The 20,449-nt window shown below is 40.8% G+C and overlaps 1 protein-coding gene across 1 annotated transcript; it reads right to left on the bottom strand.

The window, feature by feature from the left end:
• Positions 1 to 246: 246 nt before the first annotated feature.
• LOC122549977 (metalloreductase STEAP4-like) lies at positions 247 to 18,725 on the bottom strand. Its single transcript, XM_043690298.2, has 5 exons — positions 18,477 to 18,725; positions 13,873 to 14,345; positions 13,159 to 13,686; positions 4,354 to 4,518; positions 247 to 2,504 (listed from the first exon to the last, which is right to left on the bottom strand). The coding sequence occupies exons 2-5, from the start codon at positions 14,341 to 14,343 to the stop codon at positions 2,256 to 2,258; spliced, it is 1,413 nt and encodes a 470-aa protein (XP_043546233.2). The 5' UTR covers positions 14,344 to 14,345; positions 18,477 to 18,725; the 3' UTR covers positions 247 to 2,255.
• Between the last annotated feature and the right edge of the window lie 1,724 nt (positions 18,726 to 20,449).

Below are 20,449 nucleotides of genomic sequence, written 5' to 3' on the forward strand. Positions count from 1 at the left end.
TTGAAGGATGAAGAAGTAATCTCACAGATGGGACAAACATGATAAATGGTGTGCATTACGAATGGCAGACTTTTGAGAGATTTTACAGGCTCAGAACTGTAAGAATAACTGATAGAGATTGGTTGAAGTGATTGATCATCTAATTCATTAGCAAAGTAGGATCTGATCATCAATATAATAGAAACAGAATAGATGGATTTGTTGTCTTGATCATCCATGTGATCCTGTACATAAATTTCACTGGGGTATGAGTAAGGAACTTTATTGTAAATATATGCAATATTACAACAGTACAAAGAAAACAAAATGAATTCAATTAAGAATTACAGCAAGTTGATCAAGACTTTTGTCCATTGATGTTCCTGTAATGCACAGTTCAAAGGTAATACTCATCAGAAATCTGCAACTGCTTCCTATGATTCAGTCCATAATATCAGTGATATAGTACTGCATTACTATGTTAGATTTGTACAGATCTAACATTGTAATTCAAAGCTATATCACTGATACATATAATGAAAGGTTCACTGCAAAAGGACCAGGAAACAGACTGAGTAATTTTTATTGCTGGAAAAGAGCAGCAGGTCAGGCAGTATCCAAGGAACAGGAGAATCGACGTTCGGGCATAAGTCCTTCAGGCATAAGCCCTTTCCTCATTCCTGAAGAAGGGCTTATGCCCGAAATGTCGATTCTCCTGCTCCTTGGATGCTGCCTGACCTGCTACGCTTTTCCAGCAACACATTTTCAGCTCTGATCTCCAGCATCTGCAGTCCTCACTTTCTCCTGAGTAATTTTTATCCCATTTTTGTGAGATGACATTACAAATAAATGCACCTTTATATGTATTTGGCTGAATATAGTTTGAAAGACTATTATAGTAAATTTAAAAAATGATCTGTCTCAATAACAATGTCACTGTAATACTACTGAGGCTCAACAAAAATGACATCTAATACCCCAGTTCCATATTCAATCAATTTATTTATCAGATGAGTAGTGGATAGCTGAGAGGTTGATCTCCCATAACTTATCTGATCATGCTTCATCAAAGTCTAGGTTACTTCTAAGATTTGTTAGAACATGATCAGTGAGCTGCCTCTGACAGGCACTTACTGATAGGATGGGGTGCTTGATGAAGGTAAGCAAATCCAGCAGTTCCATTGTAGACCCAATTTTCACCTGAGAAAGAAGTTCAGGTGAAGTAAAGGAATTTGTGCGGAAGGATGGTAGGCTGAGAGGTTGTTATGGAGGTTCCAGCAGAGAGCTTGGTATTTCTTCTGGGGCCAAGAGAAGTCTTAAAACCGCTCACTTTTAGGAATTTTGAAGGCATCTCCAGTTTTTTATTAGATTAGATTACTTACAGTGTGGAAACAGGCCCTTCAGCCCAACAAGTCCACACCGACCCGTCGAAGCGCAACCCACCCAGACCCATTCACCTACATTTACCCCTTCATCTAACACTACGGGCAATTTAGCATGGCCAATTCACCTAACCTGCACATTTTTGGATTGTGGGAGGAAACCAGAGCACCCGGAGGAAACCCACACAGACACGGGGAGAATGTGCAAACTCCACACAGAGAGTCGCCTGAGATGGGAATTGAACCCGGGTCTCTAGCGCTGTGAGGCAGCAGTACTAACCACTGTGCCACCATGCCGCCCATAGGCACTGCTAGTTTGATTAATGTATGTGCTGGCTTAATGGAGCTTGCACATTGCAGATACTGAACATATCAACATCAAAATGGTATTGAGATCTGAAGCACATTCAAGAGAACAAATAATTTACTGTTATAATCACTTGGAAAGATTATGTTTGTGTAGAACAGATGGTATTAGACTGATCTTCAATCTCTCCAGATGCTTTTTAGCAGTGTCTTCAAATGCTGGACTGTTATTGACAACTCTTACATTGTCAGTAAAGGTAAATATTTCAGAGATAATGAGATATATCAACACAAGTTATTATATTTTCTATAATGCCAATTAAGTTAAAGTAGGTGATAATTATATAGGTGACTGTTAGATCAATGGTAACATTAGTGTCAGACTAGAGGGAATGTGAGGAGAGAAAGGGAGTATTGGGATTTAAGAGAACTTAGTTTCTAGAGGTGTGTCAGAAATTAAAATATTTAAAGCAACATAGATGTTTGGAGTATCTGATTCCAGTGTCTAACACTTTTCCAAAACTTTTATTTAGAACAGGCTAAATATGAATTTTCAAGACAGCATTATTCAGGCAGAATACATTTTGGTCAAACTTTTAGGTTGCCTGAGTGTTTTCTTTTCCTTTCCCAACCCTGTCGGATTCTTGTGACCATTCTGTCTACACATGGCGTTATCAGAATCAGCTTTAGAATCAGTACAATGCAGGGAATCACCATGGACAGCATGTACCCTGGCGGAAGACCCCATGTATACCTTGTAGATTTTAGAAAGAAATTCCATCCAAGTACACCAGCATGAGCTGTGCACAGAAGCAGCGTGACATGACCCAACTTTGACTGGAAGAAAAAGAGATTCATTTTAGGCAAGGTTAATGAGTCAAATTTCTGACAGAATGTCACAATGAGAACATTTAATTACTTGGTTTTCATCCAAAATAAACACAAATAATTACAGCAAATATATATCTGCAAAAGAAAATTCCATTGACCAAATGCTGCCATGTAAATTGTAGCATCGTGAGCCACTCCAATATAAGTTAAACCTGTAAAGATACTCAGGATAAAGAAGCTCAACCTCTTTGTTTTCCAGATTGTGAAGATTAGAAGTTGACTTCTCAGGACTGATTTTATGTGCCAGAGAGGAACATTGTTGTAAGTGCAATTGGCTGGAGGGAAGGCTATTGTGACAAGGCATTAGTGAGACCCCACATGGCGTATTGCACACAGTCGTGGTCCCTTGAGGAGACTGAATTTCAGGCAGTTCAGAAGAAGTTTACTAGCTTGAGGCTAAGAGATGAGGAGCTTGTCTTATGAAGAGAGATTGAGCAGTTTAATCCTATACTCAAGAGTTTAGAAAAATGACAGGAGATCTAATTGAGGTATGTAAGATGCTAGATTGGATGGGTAAAGTAGACATGGAAAGGATGTTTCCTCATGTGGGGCCATCAACACTGAGAGGTCAAAGCTGTAGGATAAGGATTTGTCGATTTAAAACAGAGTTGAGAAGAAATTACTTCTCTCAGAGGGTTGTGAATCTGTAGAAATCACTAGCCCAGAGTGTGGTGGATGTCAGGACATTGAACAAATCTAAGGAGAAGATAGACAGACAGATTTTTAATTAGTAATGGATTGAAGGATTATAGAGGGTGGATAGAAGAGTGGGGTTTGGCCGAGATGAGATTGGGCAAAATGGTATCCAATGCTGGAGCAGGTTCGAGGAGTTGAATTGCTTACTCTTGTCCTGAGTATGTTTGTAAAGCTCAATTATCTTCAATGGTCAGGTCTAATTAGAAAACCACTGTTCAATCTTCCAACAAAAGAGGTCAGGGAGTCAAGAAGTTAAGTCTGCTTGTTGTTAAAACCAGGTGATAGGTGATACCAACTCTAAGGACAAGAGGAAATGGTCTTTTTGAATGGATAGGTCTTTAGTATGAGTTTGGGTCCAACTGAAATGGTGTCTGATGAGAGGGAGGGGCGATTGAATTAAAGGAGGCAAAAGATTCCTTTCAGGGGCCCAGAGGAGCATTCCTCCACACTCCAGTGGAGATCAGTATTGTCAGTACTGCTCAGATATCTCTTCTTCCTCTTTATTGATGTCTCTGTTATTTTTAATACTGTCCCTATGACTTGCATTCTCACTGTATTTAAATCATGATTTTGACTCCAAGTCCTAAAAGTAATTAATCTCTTTACTTCCCTTACTTCTACAGTTTACAGAATTTTGTCTGGTGCCACTGGAATCAGTAGTTTCTGATTTACCTTATCTTCTCAATTATTTTTCCAACTGTGATGGTGCCTGGTATTCTGACCTCTGGCAGAGGACCAGAGGAATATGAGCATCTCATTCCACTGTTCACGTTGTTCTACCATTTAGTTAGATCATGGCAGACATTCACCTCAGCTCAATTTAATCCTTTGCGATTCATAGCCCTTGATACAATTATCTAACAAAATCATCTCAGTCTTGTAGACATCAATGAATCCAGTATCCATGCCATTTTACTCAACTTAAGAATACTTCTGAAGAATAAAGCTCCTTTAGCTTCATTTGCCTATATGTCTTCATATGTCTGGCTAGCTTGACAGGTATACATTGCTTCTTAGTTATGTTCCCATTAACCTGACTCCTCATTGGAAACATAGCTACATTGCAATAATTGAAGCTCTATATTGACTGATGACTTACCTGAACAAATCTGAATTCTCGCCAGTTCATTGTATTGCTGACAGATGGGAGGGATGTTACTCCAAGTAAGCAGAAAACAAAAAAGCCTAAAATTCCGAGTGCATAAAACAAATCACTACGCCAAGCCCATTTCATCTCCAACTCTGTGGTTGTGTTCTTTTGCACCTGTGATGAAAACAAGGAATAAACTTTATGATAAAACAAAGTAATCAGAAAACATTTTCCCTCTCTGGTGTGGCATGAGCAATGGAGGGAATATTGGGAAAATACAGTGAGATTTCTAAACATGTTGAGGTTAGGAAATATTTTTTAATATTCCCCTCAAGCCTTGAATGATGACCTCAGAATATCACCATTGAGTGGTGATGACCTTATTTCACTGCATTTACATCATGTTAAAGCCCCAGCTGGCCTTATTTATAGTCAAGGTTAGAATGGCGCTGGAAAAGCACAGCAGGTCAGGCAGCATCCGAGGAGCAGAAAATTGATGTTTTTGGGCAGAAGCCCTGCATCAGGAACCTTTCCTGCTGCAGGGCTACTGCCCGAAACATTGATTGTCCTGTTCTTCGGACGCTGCCTGACCTGCTGTGCTTTTCCAGCACCATTCTAATCTTGACTCTGATCTCCAACATCTGCAGTCCTCACTTTCGCCTGGCCTTATTTATACACTGTTTCCAATTCCCCTTCTTTCCTTGAAAAAATAGACGGCACCAATTCCTGATATGTAAACCAGAGCAGGCACCTGGAGGCTTGTCTTGGCCATCATGTAACTGTTTCTTCTAACAATGTCCCTATGTATTCCATAGCTACTATACTCCTCAACTCTCCAATTGTCCATGTCAGCATCAACAACGCTATACGAGCCTCACTGCATTACCATGCCTCCTCGCAGTTTGATTTTCCCACCTTTCAAGAATAAAGCTCCTTTACCTTCATTTGTCTATATATCTGTTTATACGTCTGCCTTTCTTGACAGGTATACACTGCTTCTTAATTATGTTCCCATTAACCTGACTCCTCATTGGAAAATGAGGAGTGATCCTGGAAAAAGAAGCAACTCAAGTCTTTGATATGTAGCATTGTATGGGTCACTGAGGGAATGGCAACCATGAGAGAGAGCAATTGGAAATAGCAGGTTGAGTCCTTGTAGTGAAGAGAAGAGGAGTAAGAGAGAGCACTGAAAAGGGCTGGGGACAGGCTAGAGGTGGGAAAATCACAAGATCCTCTCTCTTTTTGGGGAGAGTGGAGAGCAAAGAACGTTCCAAGTTTTGGGCATTCCTCATTAAAATTTGATGCCCTGGCTACTGTCATTAATGTCATGGTTCAGGGATCCTTGACATCTGAGGCTTGCTGCCAACGAGGAGTTAGTTGCTTGTGAGAGATGAACAAAACTTGGCCACTGCAACTTCTTTCATCCTGGGGATATCTCCAGAGAACTTCCACATGACTGTAACATTAACCGGGTCTGATTGTAAAGAACACAATACAGCATCTTGTTAACAGTGCATGTGAAAATGTATTTACAAAAGTGAAAAGTTATTATCCATGTTGCTTCACTTGCTTCACCTAACAGTGCACATTACTTGTCCTTGTTGCTTTGTCTCCTGCGATATGTGTTCTGACCTCTGTTGCTGGGCTGGGGGAAGCTTGTTCGGTTCACTTGGAAGATCTGGGCTGACTTTGGGCCTAGCAGACACAGCTTGCTGAAAGTTTCCTGCCAGGTACAGGCTCGCCATCTTTTGCCACAATAGTGCCAGTGTTAGAGTGTGTGGCAGCTCTGTGTGTGTGCAGGAGTGGCAGGGAGAATATGGTAGCCTCTAATGTAGCAGAGCGGAGAAGGTCATTGACCTTGGTCTGGCACTGTTGGGGATCCCCATTCAGCTGGGATACTGTTCTGAGCTGGATTGCATCCAGGCCAATTAGGTCTGATAATGTGGCTGTGTCAGTCTGTGGCAGAAAAAAAGTACTGCCCTCCTCCCACTAACCCATCCACCACCTCCTTAAGGCCCCTGTCTGTGAAGCCTTATTTCCCATTGTGCCATATTTTCAGTAGTAGGGGTGAAGCACCATAAATAAGGGCCAGGTCCTGGCTTGCAGCATTTGAGGAGGTGTACAGCTGAGTTTTTAATATGGTGCCGTCAATGTGAACACTGGAATGTTCCACTGGTGGTGAGCACTTCCAGCTCTCTTCCCATGCGATTCCCCAAGAAAGGCACACAAGAATTTGGTTCCAAAATTAAGAAGATGAGGAAAGTGCAATTGCATCAGAGGGGAGGGGAGGGAAATATATCCTTGGTGCTGGGGTCTGTTTGGAGGTGGCGGAAGTGACGGCGGATGATGCGCTGTACATGGAGATTGGTGGGGTGGTAGGTGAGGACCAGTGGGGTTCTGTCCTAGTGGCGGTTGGAGGGGCGGGGCTCAAGGGCGGAGGAGCGGGAAGTGGAGGAGATGCGGTGGAGGGCACCGTCGACCACGTCGGGGGGGAAATTGCGGTCCTTGAAGAAGGAGGCCATCTGTGTCATCTACCGCAATTTCCCCCCCGACGTGGTCGACGGTGCCCTCCACCACATCTCCTCCACTTCCCGCTCCTCCGCCCTTGAGCCCCGCCCCTCCAACCGCCACCAGGACAGAACCCCACTGGTCCTCACCTACCACCCCACCAATCTCCATGTATAGCGCATCATCCGCCGTCACTTCCGCCACCTCCAAACAGACCCCAGCACCAAGGATATATTTCCCTCCCCTCCCCTATCAGCTTTCCGTAGAGACCACTCCCTCCGCGACTCCCTTGTCAGATCCACACCCCCCACCGACCCAACCTCCACTCCCGGCACCTTCCCTTGCAACCGCAGGAGGTGCAACACTTGCGCCCACACCTCCCCCCTCACTTCTCTCCAAGGCCCCAAAGGAAACTTCCATATCCGCCACAGATTCACCTGCACCTCCACCCACATCATCTACTGCATCCGCTGCAGCCGGTGTGGCCTCCTCTATATTGGGGAGACAGGCCGCCTACTTGCGGAGCGATTCAGAGAGCACCTCTGGGCCACCCGGACGAACCAACCCAACCACCCTGTGGCACAGCATTTCAACTCCCCCTCCCACTCCACCAAGGATATGCAGGTCATTGGACTCATCCACCGCCAAACCACAACAACGCGACGGTCGGAGGAGGAGCGTCTTATCTTCCGACTGGGAACCCTCCAACCACAGGGGATGAACTTGGACTTCACCAGTTTCTTCATCCCCCCTCCCCCCACCTTGTCTCAGCCGAATCCCTCCAGCCCGGCACCGCCTTCCTGACCTGCAGTCTTCTTCTTGACCTCTCCGCCTCCATCCTACTCCGACCTATCACCCTCACCTTGACCTCTTTCCACCTATCACATTTCCAAAGCCCTTCCTCCAAGTCCCTCCTCCCTACCTTTTATCTTCTCCTGCTGAACACTCTCTGCTCATTCCTGAAGAAGGGCCTGTGCCCGAAACGTCGAATCTCCTGTTCCCTGGATGCTGCCTGACCTGCTGTGCTGTTCCAGCAATAAAGTTTCAACTTTGATCTCCAGCATCTGCAGACCTCACTTTCTCCTGACAGTTTGACAAACCATTTGTTGAGAACTAATCCTAATTTGACCAGGCAAGGCTTTCAAACCATCTTCTTAGACTTCATCTCTCAGTGTTTTTACATCAGCTATTCTCAAGGTCCTGACTCCACAATAATTAATTGCAAACAAAAGAATCTGACAAAAGGGCTGAGATCCATATATAGACAATGGCAAAAAAGGAACCATCAAAAAATACTAGGGACTTGCAGAATATGTCAAAAAAGTTGAAACTTTCTCAGACTTTGTGGGTCTTTGAGAAAAGTATTGTGCTGTGTTCTTAACATCCTGGGGAATTAACAGCTGAACCTGTACTAGGAGCCAGAATCTTGGCTTATCTGGAAAACAGAGGGAAATTGAAAGGATGGGAAGAAACAATATCCAGACAAGAATAACAATGCACAGTGAACAAAGATTTTAAAAATAATTACAGTAGATAACATATTGACATCCTGTTGATAACCAGCATTGGCACATTTGGGAATTGAAACTGGTTGTGGACAATAGCAGAACGTGCAAACTAAAATCACACTGTGTACATAAAATATGGCCAGGTCATTGTCACTTGCTTTTCACCACTGACCAAAATAACCTTCACCCCATGATCTCTGAGAAGTGGGGGGTACAACATGAGAAACAAAGTGCAAATCTGGACAATCCTGAAGTGAAAATGTTCCACATCTAATGCTGCATGTGCTTAAAGAGCACATGCCAGTCAGTCATTTTTCTCATTAATATAAGATGGTCTTTTGGCACATGCTTGGAGGCAGTGACATGTCAAAAGTGCTCAAAATAAAACTCATACAGTTCACAAGATTGAAAGTACCTGTGCATAAGGAAGTCTACCCAGCTTGGAGGGCTGAATAGCCTACTTCTGCTCCTAATTCAGATGTTCATTCTGTGATGTGATATATTTGAGTCATATAACTTTGAATTCATTTATTTTTTTAGTTCAGATGTTTGAATTTTGAACAAGTGGCATATGGCTTTTCTGTGTACATGAAGGGGTTTAATGATTTGTTATAAATATTTCTGCAGCCATGGTGATCTTTTTTAAAACAGTGTGAATTATCATGGCTGAAGAGTAATGAGTTTATGCTTATATTGGGAGAACTTTATGAATGTACAAAGTAAGCAGTAATGCAATAAGCTCTAATTTATAAAGCCTTTTTTCTTTTGATTTGGCAAAAAACTCGTAGCTTGAAAATAAGTTTAGTTTTGATTTGAAAAGTTCTTCAATGTTCTTTGCTCAAGTTGAATGTGTAAAGTGGTTGTCCTTAGAAAGGGAGAAGCTTAGATTTGTTAAAAATAGGTTACCTTAGTGTTAGGAGTTTATTAAAAGTTCTAGACAAGAATTGCTTGGTTAAAACCCTGAAGGACTTATTTGAAGCTAAGAAAGTTTAATCTTAGCTGTATGAAGATCCAGGAAGGAGCTATTAGATTCTCAAGACTTGGAGTTGAAACCATAGTTAAACTAAGTCTACAGGGGTGACAGAGAAGGGAATTCTATCTGGCATGAGTACTGAAATGGGGTTCTTTGGGATGACATTTTTACAATACTTTTCAAAATATTTACAACTTTTTTTGTTGATTGCATTTTATTTTCATTTCTTTTGTGTAATAAACTTATGTTTTGTTGTGAAAACATGTTTCAGCAAGAGAACACCAAGTTTAAACCAAAATAATGACCAAAAAAGAAAGATGTATTAAGCCAAATTTTAGTCTGGATTCTGACTTATCCAATAATAGCATCAACTGGCATCATAATAGAATGTTTTATAAGTAATGCAATTTAGGGAAGGAAATCTGTTGGCCTTACCTTGTGTGGTCTACATGTGACACATGCTGCTTACAATAATGGTCTAGGAACACCATTCAGTTCAAGGGAAATTAGGGTTAGGCAACAATTCTGGTTCTGCTGGTGACACCCACTTCCCATCAAAATAATTTAAAAGAAACATAACTCTGTTCCATAGTAAGCTAATACCTGCCTTTCCAAATGTCAGTCCCCACTCCCTGCAAAGGGACCCCCACCATTAATCAGCACACACCTCCTGAGCATGACGTCTCACCTTCCTCACTATCCTCATTCGAACTTACCCCTGTTCCACTTTCCAGACACCTTCTTGCCTTACAGCTGGCCAGTAAGTTATTCTGGCTGGCTACAGCTAGAAAAAGTCCTGAGTAAAATTAAAACTGGGCTTGCCATTTCATTTGATAGGTATCCCACTTCTATCATTCCTTCCCACATCACTTGATTTTTGGAGCCTTTATTTGTATTTGTTCTGTCACTTTAAAAAAAATTGCATACATACAGCCCGCGATCTGTCCGTTACTGCACTGTTTTAAAATTACTTCACTCAGTTGCTGTTATCTGACCTCTCTCTTCCTATCCAAATGAATCATTGCATACTTCCCTGTGATAAACTTCATTCACCATGTGCCTGCACATTTCACTAATCTGCTTTTGTCCTTCTGAAGTCTGTTAACTTCTTCCTCACTGTTTTCTGATTTCTGAGTTTTATGCGACCTGCAGGATTTGAAACAACACCCGATATACCCAGGATATTTAGATACATCAAAAATAAGAACAGCTCCAGCATTAACCCATGAAGGACAACCTTGATCTGAAAAATATTTGTTCATGATTATTCACTGTTTTCTGTCTCTTCACCAATTTTGTGTACTCAAAACTGTTGATATTTAATCCCATGAGCTTCAATTTTGTCAACAAATCTATGATGTGGTGTTTTATCAAAGACCTTTTGAATGTCTTGTCAATGATACAATTTAATTTCTCTTAAACCATCCTTCCATCTTATTTTGGCTCTTGTTTAAAAGCTGTTTATTTCTAACATCTTCCAGTTCTGAGGTGGGTCATTAACCCCAGACATTTCGGAAAAATATTAACTCACAAAAAAATGCATTGTACAGAGTTACATTCAGGCCAATTGCTGCACATGTTTCAAGATTTTTCTGATTTATTTTCCTCCACAGAGCCTGAGTTACAACTGCATCACATCTCATTTTCACATGTATGCTCTTCTACCCTACTCAACTGAACCAACTGAAATTCTTCTCTCAGACAATACTTTCCAAATCCATGCCCACTACCATTTGAAAGGACAAGAGTAGGAGATACATTGAACAACATCACTTGCAAATTCCCCTCCAAGCCACTCACTATTTTGACTTGGAAATATATCACTAATCCTTTATTATTCAAAATCCTGGAAATCACTGTCTATGAAAGTACCTACAGCAAATGGACTCCAGTGGTTCAACAGGGCAACGTGCTAGCGCCTACTCAGGAGCAACTATGGAAGGGCAATAAATGTTGGCCAAGCCAACAATATCCACATTCCTGGATGAATTCATTAAGAATGTACAAACTGGCTTGATGATGAAAGAAGATTGAGCCCTTAGTTTCCAAATTCAATGAGTATTTGTAACTTTGTGGGGAGGCGAAGGGTATAGTCATAGTGATCAAGAACTTCAGGCTAATGTTCTCATTGATTGTGGTAGATGGTGAAATTTGAATCCAATAATAATCTGGAATGTGCAAAAAGACTGAGCCTAATGGTGACCATGAATTCACCACAGACTATTGTAACTATTTGTCTGGGTCACTAATCTCCTTTAGTGGAGAAGATCTTCCTTCCTTACCTCGTCTCATCTACATGTGACTCCAGTTCCGCAGCAATGTGGCGAGTCTCATCTCGCCTCTGAACCGTTAGCGATAATCAAATGTCAACTCTCCATGAGCAAATATATAAGACAAAATGGAAAACCAAAAGAACTGCTGATGCTATAAATCATAAAAAAACCCAGAAATTGCTGGAAAATCTCAGCAGCACCTGTGGAGAGAAATGAGAGTTACCATTTTGGGGCTTATGACTCTTCTTTACAACCTCAACTTCAGCATTTACACCAACCTTTCCAAGCCAAAACCTCATCTGAAGAAGTATCACTGGGCCCAAAACATTAACATTGAATTCTCTTCACAGATGCTGCTGAGATTTTCCAGCAATTTCTGTTTTTGTATCAAACAAAATGGCTGATGACTTTTTTACCATGGAGGCAAGGTACTGAATGCTTTGAGAATGCAGGTCTTTGTAAGGAATTAGAGGGAGAAAGAATAGGTAGGGGATGCATTTTATTTACAGAAAGCACAACTCGAAGTTGTAGTGTTTTTTCTCTGCATGCAGTCTTTCACTCAAGGATTTGATTTCCTTTCCTTTCTGATCACATTTCTCTTTGCAGATGTGTTGATTTCTCATTTTAGGTGCTTGTCTGTATTTAACAATAGTGCATGAAATACAGTTCTGCAATAATATTCAGAATCATTGGAGCTTACTGCTTTTTGCATACTACTCCAATACAGTGTTTCCTCAAGCTGAAAAACTAGCAATGATTAAGAACAGGTGACTACATGGGAAGGAACTTCAAAAGGGTTGCATATTGAGCCGTATTTTGCCAAGTGACACCTCATTAATTTTAAATGAAGATGGGGCATTTGGAGCTATATTGAAATTCATTGAATTGGTTCACATAGAGAAATAGAAACTTGCAAAGTACTATTAGATCACTTGTACAATCATAGAATTCCAGATTCTCAATAAAACCTATTTGAATATTTATTTGATAAAATTAGCTAGAAATAATCACACAGCCACCAGTGCAATGAAGTTCACGTATCTTGTTCAAGAATATAGCTACATGTTCTCCATTACACCTTGGCTTAGGAAATGTACAGGATAATGCAATATTTGGGTTGGAGAAACTGGATGAAGAAAACATGTGAATTGATGAGATGTGTTTATCAGAGCTGTTGCTTAATCTTTATAGATGTTACTATTGAAGGAATGGTCATACATTGACATAAACTAAGCAAGAAAATGTTAATGCTATAATAAATCATAATTTTTGATTTTAAATTTATATCAAAATTACTGCTCCTGGGAATTTCCTTTGACTGAATTCTTGGGCGGAAGGATCTGCAGGGGATTTAGTTCTGTTTTCTCTTATTTTCTCTTTGTTCTTGTAAGGAGTTGACTTGATATGTCTACTCAAAGCAGTAGGGTGACATAGAACCAAAATCAAAGTCTGCTGCATTGCAGTGCTGCAATTCAAATTTGGTATACTGCACGACACTGATAGAAATAGTATTGAAACAGACATTCAACAATAGCATAGGAACAATTCTCACCTGATATACAATACGATTAATTTGTCTCCAATAGTATGTATATCTGAGTGGCTTGACCAATGAGTAGAAAACATGAAGGAAGCCATAGGCAAACGATACAAGCCCAAGCTGCTTTCGACACAACATCCACCGGTCGAGCCAGTCAGGGAATCGCTTGTACTTTGTCCCTCTGCAGAGCTGAATGAAGGCAGCAATGACACCCGGCAGATAAACCAAGCCAAGCAGAATGAGAGAGACAATTGGAAAAACATGATTGGGTATGGAAATCATCATCCGATAGGTCTGATCAGTGTTCTTAGTTACATAAGAATAGATCACTTGAAGCACCACATAGTATAAGAAGAAGAATACTGTGAGACCAGCTGTTATATAAAGTGGTAGTCTCCACATTGGAAAGAGCTGAAGAGGGTAGTTCTCCAGTTCTTCAGCTGCCAGAAGGGATCCCTGGTCAAGAGGAGTGAGGCTGATGCTCCTGGCAACATCCATCACCAGTTGCTTAGATGGATTGTCATCCCCACAAACAAAAACCTGAAACACAACATGACGATTTCTATTACCAGTGAAAATAGTGTTGCCCACATTCAATATATTTAGCACTATTCAATGAATATTGCTTTTGAAATACAGTCAGCTAGACAGTGTTGACAATAGTTTTAATTCACTCTTGCCATCACCACATCCTTTATAAAACAGGTAGACATAACATGATCTTACCTGACTGCTGGCATCCAAACTCCCTGACTGCAGAGCCCAGGCTGAAACTGTGTTGAATCCCTTCACCACATTGGCTTTGGGAACCAACTGGGACAGATATTGTGCATTGGATTCAGGATATTGATTCATTTTGAGGTTGTTGCTCACATCGACCAGCACCTTCCCATCCAGCTGGTCAGACAGGGCTGAAATGAAATCATAGTTTTCCCTGTGAACTGCCAAGAAAATGATCTTGGATGTATTCAGGGCCTCTGCATGGCTAAACACTTGTGCTCCACTTGGCAGCAATGTAGAGTTCCTGGGATCTCGGCTACCATAGACCACCGGGTAGCCTGACTTGAGCAGCCTCATGCCCAAGGATCTTCCAAAGTCCCCAGTGCCAAAAATACAGATCGTTTCCTGCTTATGATCCAACCTTTTTCTGCTGCTGGTCTGGTGAAGCGGAACCAAGCCTGTTGAATTGATATCCATTTCTGGAAAACAAAATCAGTAGAAATATTACAATGTTCTCTTTAGTCAGGTTGCTCCCACAAATCAAAACATACCCAAACTATCTTTTTCCAATTTTTTTCAATCTGAAAATGTTTTTCAACTACATTTTCAAAAAAAAAATGTTTGGAGTCTTTTTGCTTTAGTTGTAAGCAGCCACATTTTTTTTCTTTTGGACAGTAAACTGGAAAATGGAAATTAGATTACTAAATATCCACAAGAGCCAGGAAAGTTGATTCCAGAGTTGAGAGGGTTGGCTTATAAGGAGAGACTGAGTAGAATGGCACTATAAGCATTGGAATTTAGAACATTGAAGGGAGAATCTTATAGAAACATATAAAATTATGAAGGGAGTAGTTTAGATAGAAGTAGGGAGATGTTTCCACTGATGGGTGAAACTAGAATGAGGGGGCATACTCTCAAAATAAGGCGGAGCAGATTTAGGAATGCATGGAGGAGGAACGTCTTCACCCAAAAGGTTGTGAATCTGTGGAATTCCCTGCCCAGTGTATAAGTTGAGGCTACCTTGTTGAATATTTATAAGGTAAAAATAGGTAGATTTTTGAACAGTAAAGAAATTAAGGGCTTTGGTGAGTGAATGCATAAGCAGAGCTGAGTCCACAAAAAGATCAGCCATGATCTTATTGAATGATGGAATGGGCTTGATGAGCCAGATGGCCTACTCCTGCTCCTATTTCTTATGTTCTTATTTAAGAGGCATTGTCTTGGGTACACTTTAGCTACACAAGCTTATTTTACTTTTTGGAGCAGTTAGCTGGATACTTTATGAGACAGGAAGGCAGCAGGACTCTATGAGTTAAGAAAAGAAAACCATAAAAACAGACTTCGGATTGGTTTGGCTGCAGTTTGTTACAGAATCTTTGAGTGCGGTGCACTGAAGGACATACAGAATTCTGCAAATAAAAAGCACCTTTCACCTTTTCATTGTGAGTGAAAAAGCTCAAAAACCCAGAAATTCTAAGGGAATAAATCTGATATAAGAAAAGAATTAGGTCCACCTGATCAAGTACTGAATTGCAGCTATGCAGCCATTATCATGTCATCATTGTTAGAATTGAGAAAAGACATGGAGGCCGTTGGTTTTGCACTGATCAGAAGTTTGACACAAGTAACAGACTTGGACAAAGGTATCCAATTTCCATACAGCATGAGAAAATGATGCTGAATGGTTGGTCTATCCTTGGCTTGGAGATGGAGCAAGAACAATTACTTGTCAACCTTAATTCACAGACCAAATAGTTAAGTTCTGATCATTACCAAGGGGATATAGTGGAATTGGCTATATCCATGAAAAAGTTGCAATATCTACAAAATCCTTTTGTGAACATAAAACAAACAGATTTATAAATGCACAAATGCATCACATTGCGAGACTGCTGATGATCTTAAAACGGATTCCAGTGTAACTCCGAGCATAGTCTGGATTATTTAATAAATAATTTCCAAAAGCAGAATGACTTGACTATGTATGTTACATATATGTTAGGATTCGTTCTCATGGATCACAACATTCATGTATGAATAGACTACCAAAAGCACACAAAAGCAATGTTGCCTTATGCCCTATTCACTCTATAACTGGTTGCGAATAAGCCAAATTGTTGCCTGAGCTATTTAATTTCTATACTACCAGGCAACCAGAGCTAAGCTCAAAAGAACTGTGAGACAAATAACAGTCCACTTTGCAGTCTAGACTTCTGCATTACAGAATTTGTTTCTCTCTAACTAAATTTTTGTACCCAAAATGTTTGTGTCAAACTGTCTGTTTCCTTTTTCTGTCTTATTTGTGAAAGAATGTGTGTGTATTTCATTAAATGGGGAGAACTAAGGTCTCACAGCAGTAAGTTAGTAATCCAATTTTTAATCTATTTGATTTGATTTGCCATCATGGCTGGCAGGCAGCAAGATTGGAAAGGTAGTGAGTTGGAGTAATTCTATGTGATGCTGAGGAGATGTCTGCAAATGACCCTTGATTGAAGCATTTGTTATGTTGATTGCCTGCCTCTGCCAAGTGAGTTGTTGCTTCTGCTGATGGGCTGCCCTGGCTATCTCACCTGCGGGCAGTATTACACAGTGAGCCAATCAAGTGGGGAGTTTACCATTATTTTCATAATGTCTCTCCTCTATGGTTGTCTCTCAGAGGCTGGGAGTTAAATTGTGACGCCAATCACGTCTTTATTAGCATTACTCTATGTAGTAGATTTTATCATAATTTAACCTGTGGTCCTTCAAAAAAAGTTCACCAGGGTGATGAAGCATTCTTAAACATTCAGGAATCCCAAGTCTTATCCCAATCTGAGTTTACTAATGAGAGAACATTATGAGTTCAGATGTTACACATCTGGTTCAGATGCACAGGTCACTAACTGGTAGATAGGTATTTGAAACAATTGTGATTTTACCGTGACTTTATCTCCAAATGTCCACGAAAACAACAGACTGGCTGGATTGGTCATTGTAATTTCCCTTGTAATTCATGCTGCCTCCATCTTCTTTAGCCAAAATCAGAAGTCACACAACACCAGCTTATAGTCCGACAGGTTTTTTTTTTAAATCACAAGCTTTTGGAGCGCTGCTCCTTCGTCAGGTGAGGTTAGTGCTTTGTGGGCGGCACGGTGGCACAGTGGTTAGCACTGCTGCCTCACAGCGCCTGAGACCCGGGTTCACTTCCCGCCTCAGGCGACTGACTGTGTGGAGTTTGCACGTTCTCCCCGTGTCTGCGTGGGTTTCCTCCGGGTGCTCCGGTTTCCTCCCACAGTCACAAAGATGTGCAGGGTCAGGTGAATTGGCCATGCTAAATTGCCCGTAGTGTTAGGTAACGGGTAAATGTAGGGGTATGGGTGGGTTTCGCTTCGGCGGGTCGGTGTGGACTTGTTGGGCCGAAGGGCCTGTTTCCACACTGTAATGTAATGTAATCTAATCTAATCTGACGAAGGAGTTGCGCTTCAAAAGCTACTGATTTCAGATAAATCTGTTGGACTATAACATGGCGTTATGTGACTTCTGACTTTGTCCACACTAATCCAACATCGGCACCTCCGCATCATGGCTTCTTTTCCCAAAAGTATTGACAATGGTAGGATCCCGATGTCTAGCACTGTGAATATAGGGATGTATCTGTATATGGGGTTGACAGAAGGGGTCAAGGTTGTGGTGATAGCCGTATTTATGTTGTCCTACTGCCCTCAGCAGTAAATATCGTCCACATGAAATCCTGCTTCTGAAAGCAGGAACTGATTTTATGAACTGTCTGAAGCTAATTTGTCAAATTTGCTTGTGAGTGGCTATAAATTGATGTATCTTCCTTTCCAACCAGTCGATCACAAAATTGACAAACACTGACACTTGCTCCTTTCCGTCATATTTTTGGAACTGTCCACCCCAAAACCCTTGGAAGTATCATGCCCAACTCTCAAGGTGGCATGCAAATCTCCCTGAGCCAGAAGAACAAGGCTGGTGAAATGTTAGCACTACATAGTATGATACTAAGAGTAGGCAATACCTTCTTTCATTTCAAGAAAAAGTTTCTTCATGTGCATGATTGGTTCCATCAATATTTATTTTTAAAGTACTGTCATGTGAAGGAGACCAAAGCAAAGAGGGGATGCAATCAAACTTTAGGGCTGCGATTCACCAACATTAAGTGCCCTTCCCCATTGGGTACTTGAGGATGGTAAAGTCATCTGCATAATATAGTCAAAATGTACAAAAATCTGAAGCAGTAACAGACAATTGTGGAGCCAGATAGGAGATCATGAGGGACAGAATGAGTTGAAATGTCACCAAAAATACCAAATTATTATCCCATTGTCACATTAGTAGATTGGCTGTACTGAAGCAAATGCTGTATTCACTTCAGTTATGCTGTTAATGAAATGAGTGCTAGTAATAACATATATTGTCAAGAAAACAGATAAGCTTTAATTTATCCATGTTATGATATTATTTGTGAATTGAACAGTTACCTTTTAATAGCAATTTCAGTTAGTGAAATCAAAAAAAAATTCATAAAAGTTTAAGAAAGTAATCTGTTGGAATGCTCAATTAATTATATCACAAGCTTTGAAAATCTGAAATAAATTAAATATTCTTACCTTCCTTATTTTGGTTGAGCTGACTGGAAAATGAGGACAGTTAAAAAGTAAACAGAACTTTTACTTGGGATGCTGTGCAGATGCAGCTTGCTGGTGTTAATCTTTCAAACTGACCCTCATATTTAAAGAGTGTGTTCCAGCTTCTGAGGTCAGTGGGCCTTTTGCTCCACCTCTTTGCATTTCTGCCAGAACTTGAACCCTGCAGTGAAGTCTGACAACATTTAATTCCCAGTGAGTATGTATGACCCACAGGAAAGGATTAAACCTTCACGCCACAAGTTTCCATTGGATTGATCAAAATGAGCTGAAATGGCTCCTCTGTAAAATCAGGGTTGTTCTCAGACCAAGCTTTTGCGCAATAATAACTACAAGTATTTATCAGTTTAGCTTAGTGCTAATATTTTTGCCAACGTTTACATCATTAAATTTTAACTGCGACATGAGTGAAATACTTTAGTTTTACCAGTTTTACTGAATCCCTATCTCCACTTTAAAACTGTCTGATCAATTCAGTTAAGTTTATTACAAATGTATAAAACTCACCAACTCATGAGACATCAGAAATACAGACTAACATGCAAAATAAGAATAGATGCTGTCCTTTCAACACCTCCAGTCTGCTCCGCCATTCAATAAGGTGACCTATTTGTGGTTCAAATTCTGCATCTCCATCTATCCTTAATAACCTTGGATTCCCCTGCAGAACAAGAATTTATCTATCTCTGCCTTAAAAATATTCAGTGAGCCTGTTTCTACTGCCTGCTGAGGCAGAGAATTCCAAAGCCACGCAGCCCTCACTGAGAAAGAAAATTCCCCTGACCTCAATTCTAAAACAGCAACCCCTAATGTGAATAAACTCCATCTGGGCTCACTGAGGTTGTACACTTCAAAAGACTTACCCTTCTCCTCTAAACTCCAGGAAAAAACAAGTCCAGTCTATCCCCTTATTATGAGGCAGCATGGTGGCTCAGTCGTTAGCATTGATTCCTCACTATGGACCCGGGTTTGGTTCCGGCCTCGGGTCACTGTCTGTGTAGAATTTGTACATTCTCCCTGTCTGTGTGGGTTTCTCCTGGGTTCTCCGGTTTCCTCCCAGAGTACAAAGATGTGCAGATTAGGTGGATAGGCTGTGTTTAACTGCCCCATATTTGTCAAGGGATATGCAAGCCAGGTGGAATAGCCAGAGTAAATGGGGGCTATGGGAATGGATGGAGGGGAGGGGTGGAGGTCTGAGTGGAATGCTCTTTGGAGGGTCAGTGTGGACTCAATGAGCCGAATGGCTTCTTTCCATTCTGTTGGGATTCCATGATACGGCAACCCACTCATTCCAGGTGTCCATCTAGTAAATCTTAAATCATTTCAGTAAGCCATTAAATGATAAAGTTGTCAAGCTGACTCCGTTGCCTGCACATAATGGCGAGCTGCCAGAGTGTTGATCCTCATTCCTGAAGTTTGGACAAAAGACAAAAATCACATGACACCAGGTTATAGTTCAAAAGGTTTGTTTGAACCACAAGGTTTTGGAGCCTCATTCTTCCTTCAGGTAGTGAGTGACAGAAGATACATTGGACACAGAATTATAAGTAAAAGATCAAAGGGTCATGCACATGATGTGAATGTATCAGGCAAACCTAGATGGCTCTTAAGTCTTTAAGCAGTTAGAATGGAGGTGTAGGTTTCGATTGATTATTATGTAAATCCCAGAATTTCTTTCAAGTCACTGCCTGGAGATAACCTAAGGCTTTATTGGTATAAAAGAGGTGACATTCTTAGGTAAGACAATGCATTTTAGGGTGTGGGGTCTTGTTGAGAGTCTGTCTGTGTCTTAACCTGAAGTCAAACTGGTTTTATTTCCAAAGTAGGAATTTATAAAATGTCACGTTGACTGGCTATTTACAGATTATATCCTTTGTGAACAAAATAGAATGTATCTACAAATATAAATCTGGAAATGCAAATGCATCTCATAGATT

This window comes from Chiloscyllium plagiosum, unplaced genomic scaffold (assembly GCF_037043375.1).
Source record: "Chiloscyllium plagiosum isolate Xiang-an unplaced genomic scaffold, Cpla_swu_hap1 HiC_scaffold_5, whole genome shotgun sequence".
In the NCBI taxonomy this organism is placed as follows: domain Eukaryota; kingdom Metazoa; phylum Chordata; class Chondrichthyes; order Orectolobiformes; family Hemiscylliidae; genus Chiloscyllium; species Chiloscyllium plagiosum.

Bases quoted from the DNA above. Each gene is read 5' to 3' on its own strand.
- LOC122549977 (XM_043690298.2), bottom strand. From the start codon at position 14,343: ATGGATATCAATTCAACAGGCTTGGTTCCGCTTCACCAGACCAGCAGC. The intron at 4,519-13,158 runs GTGAGAATTGTT...TTTTCATCACAG, and splicing joins TTAATCGTATTGTATATCAG to GTGCAAAAGAACACAACCAC. The intron at 2,505-4,353 runs GTAAGTCATCAG...TTTTTCTTCCAG, and splicing joins GAGAATTCAGATTTGTTCAG to TCAAAGTTGGGTCATGTCAC.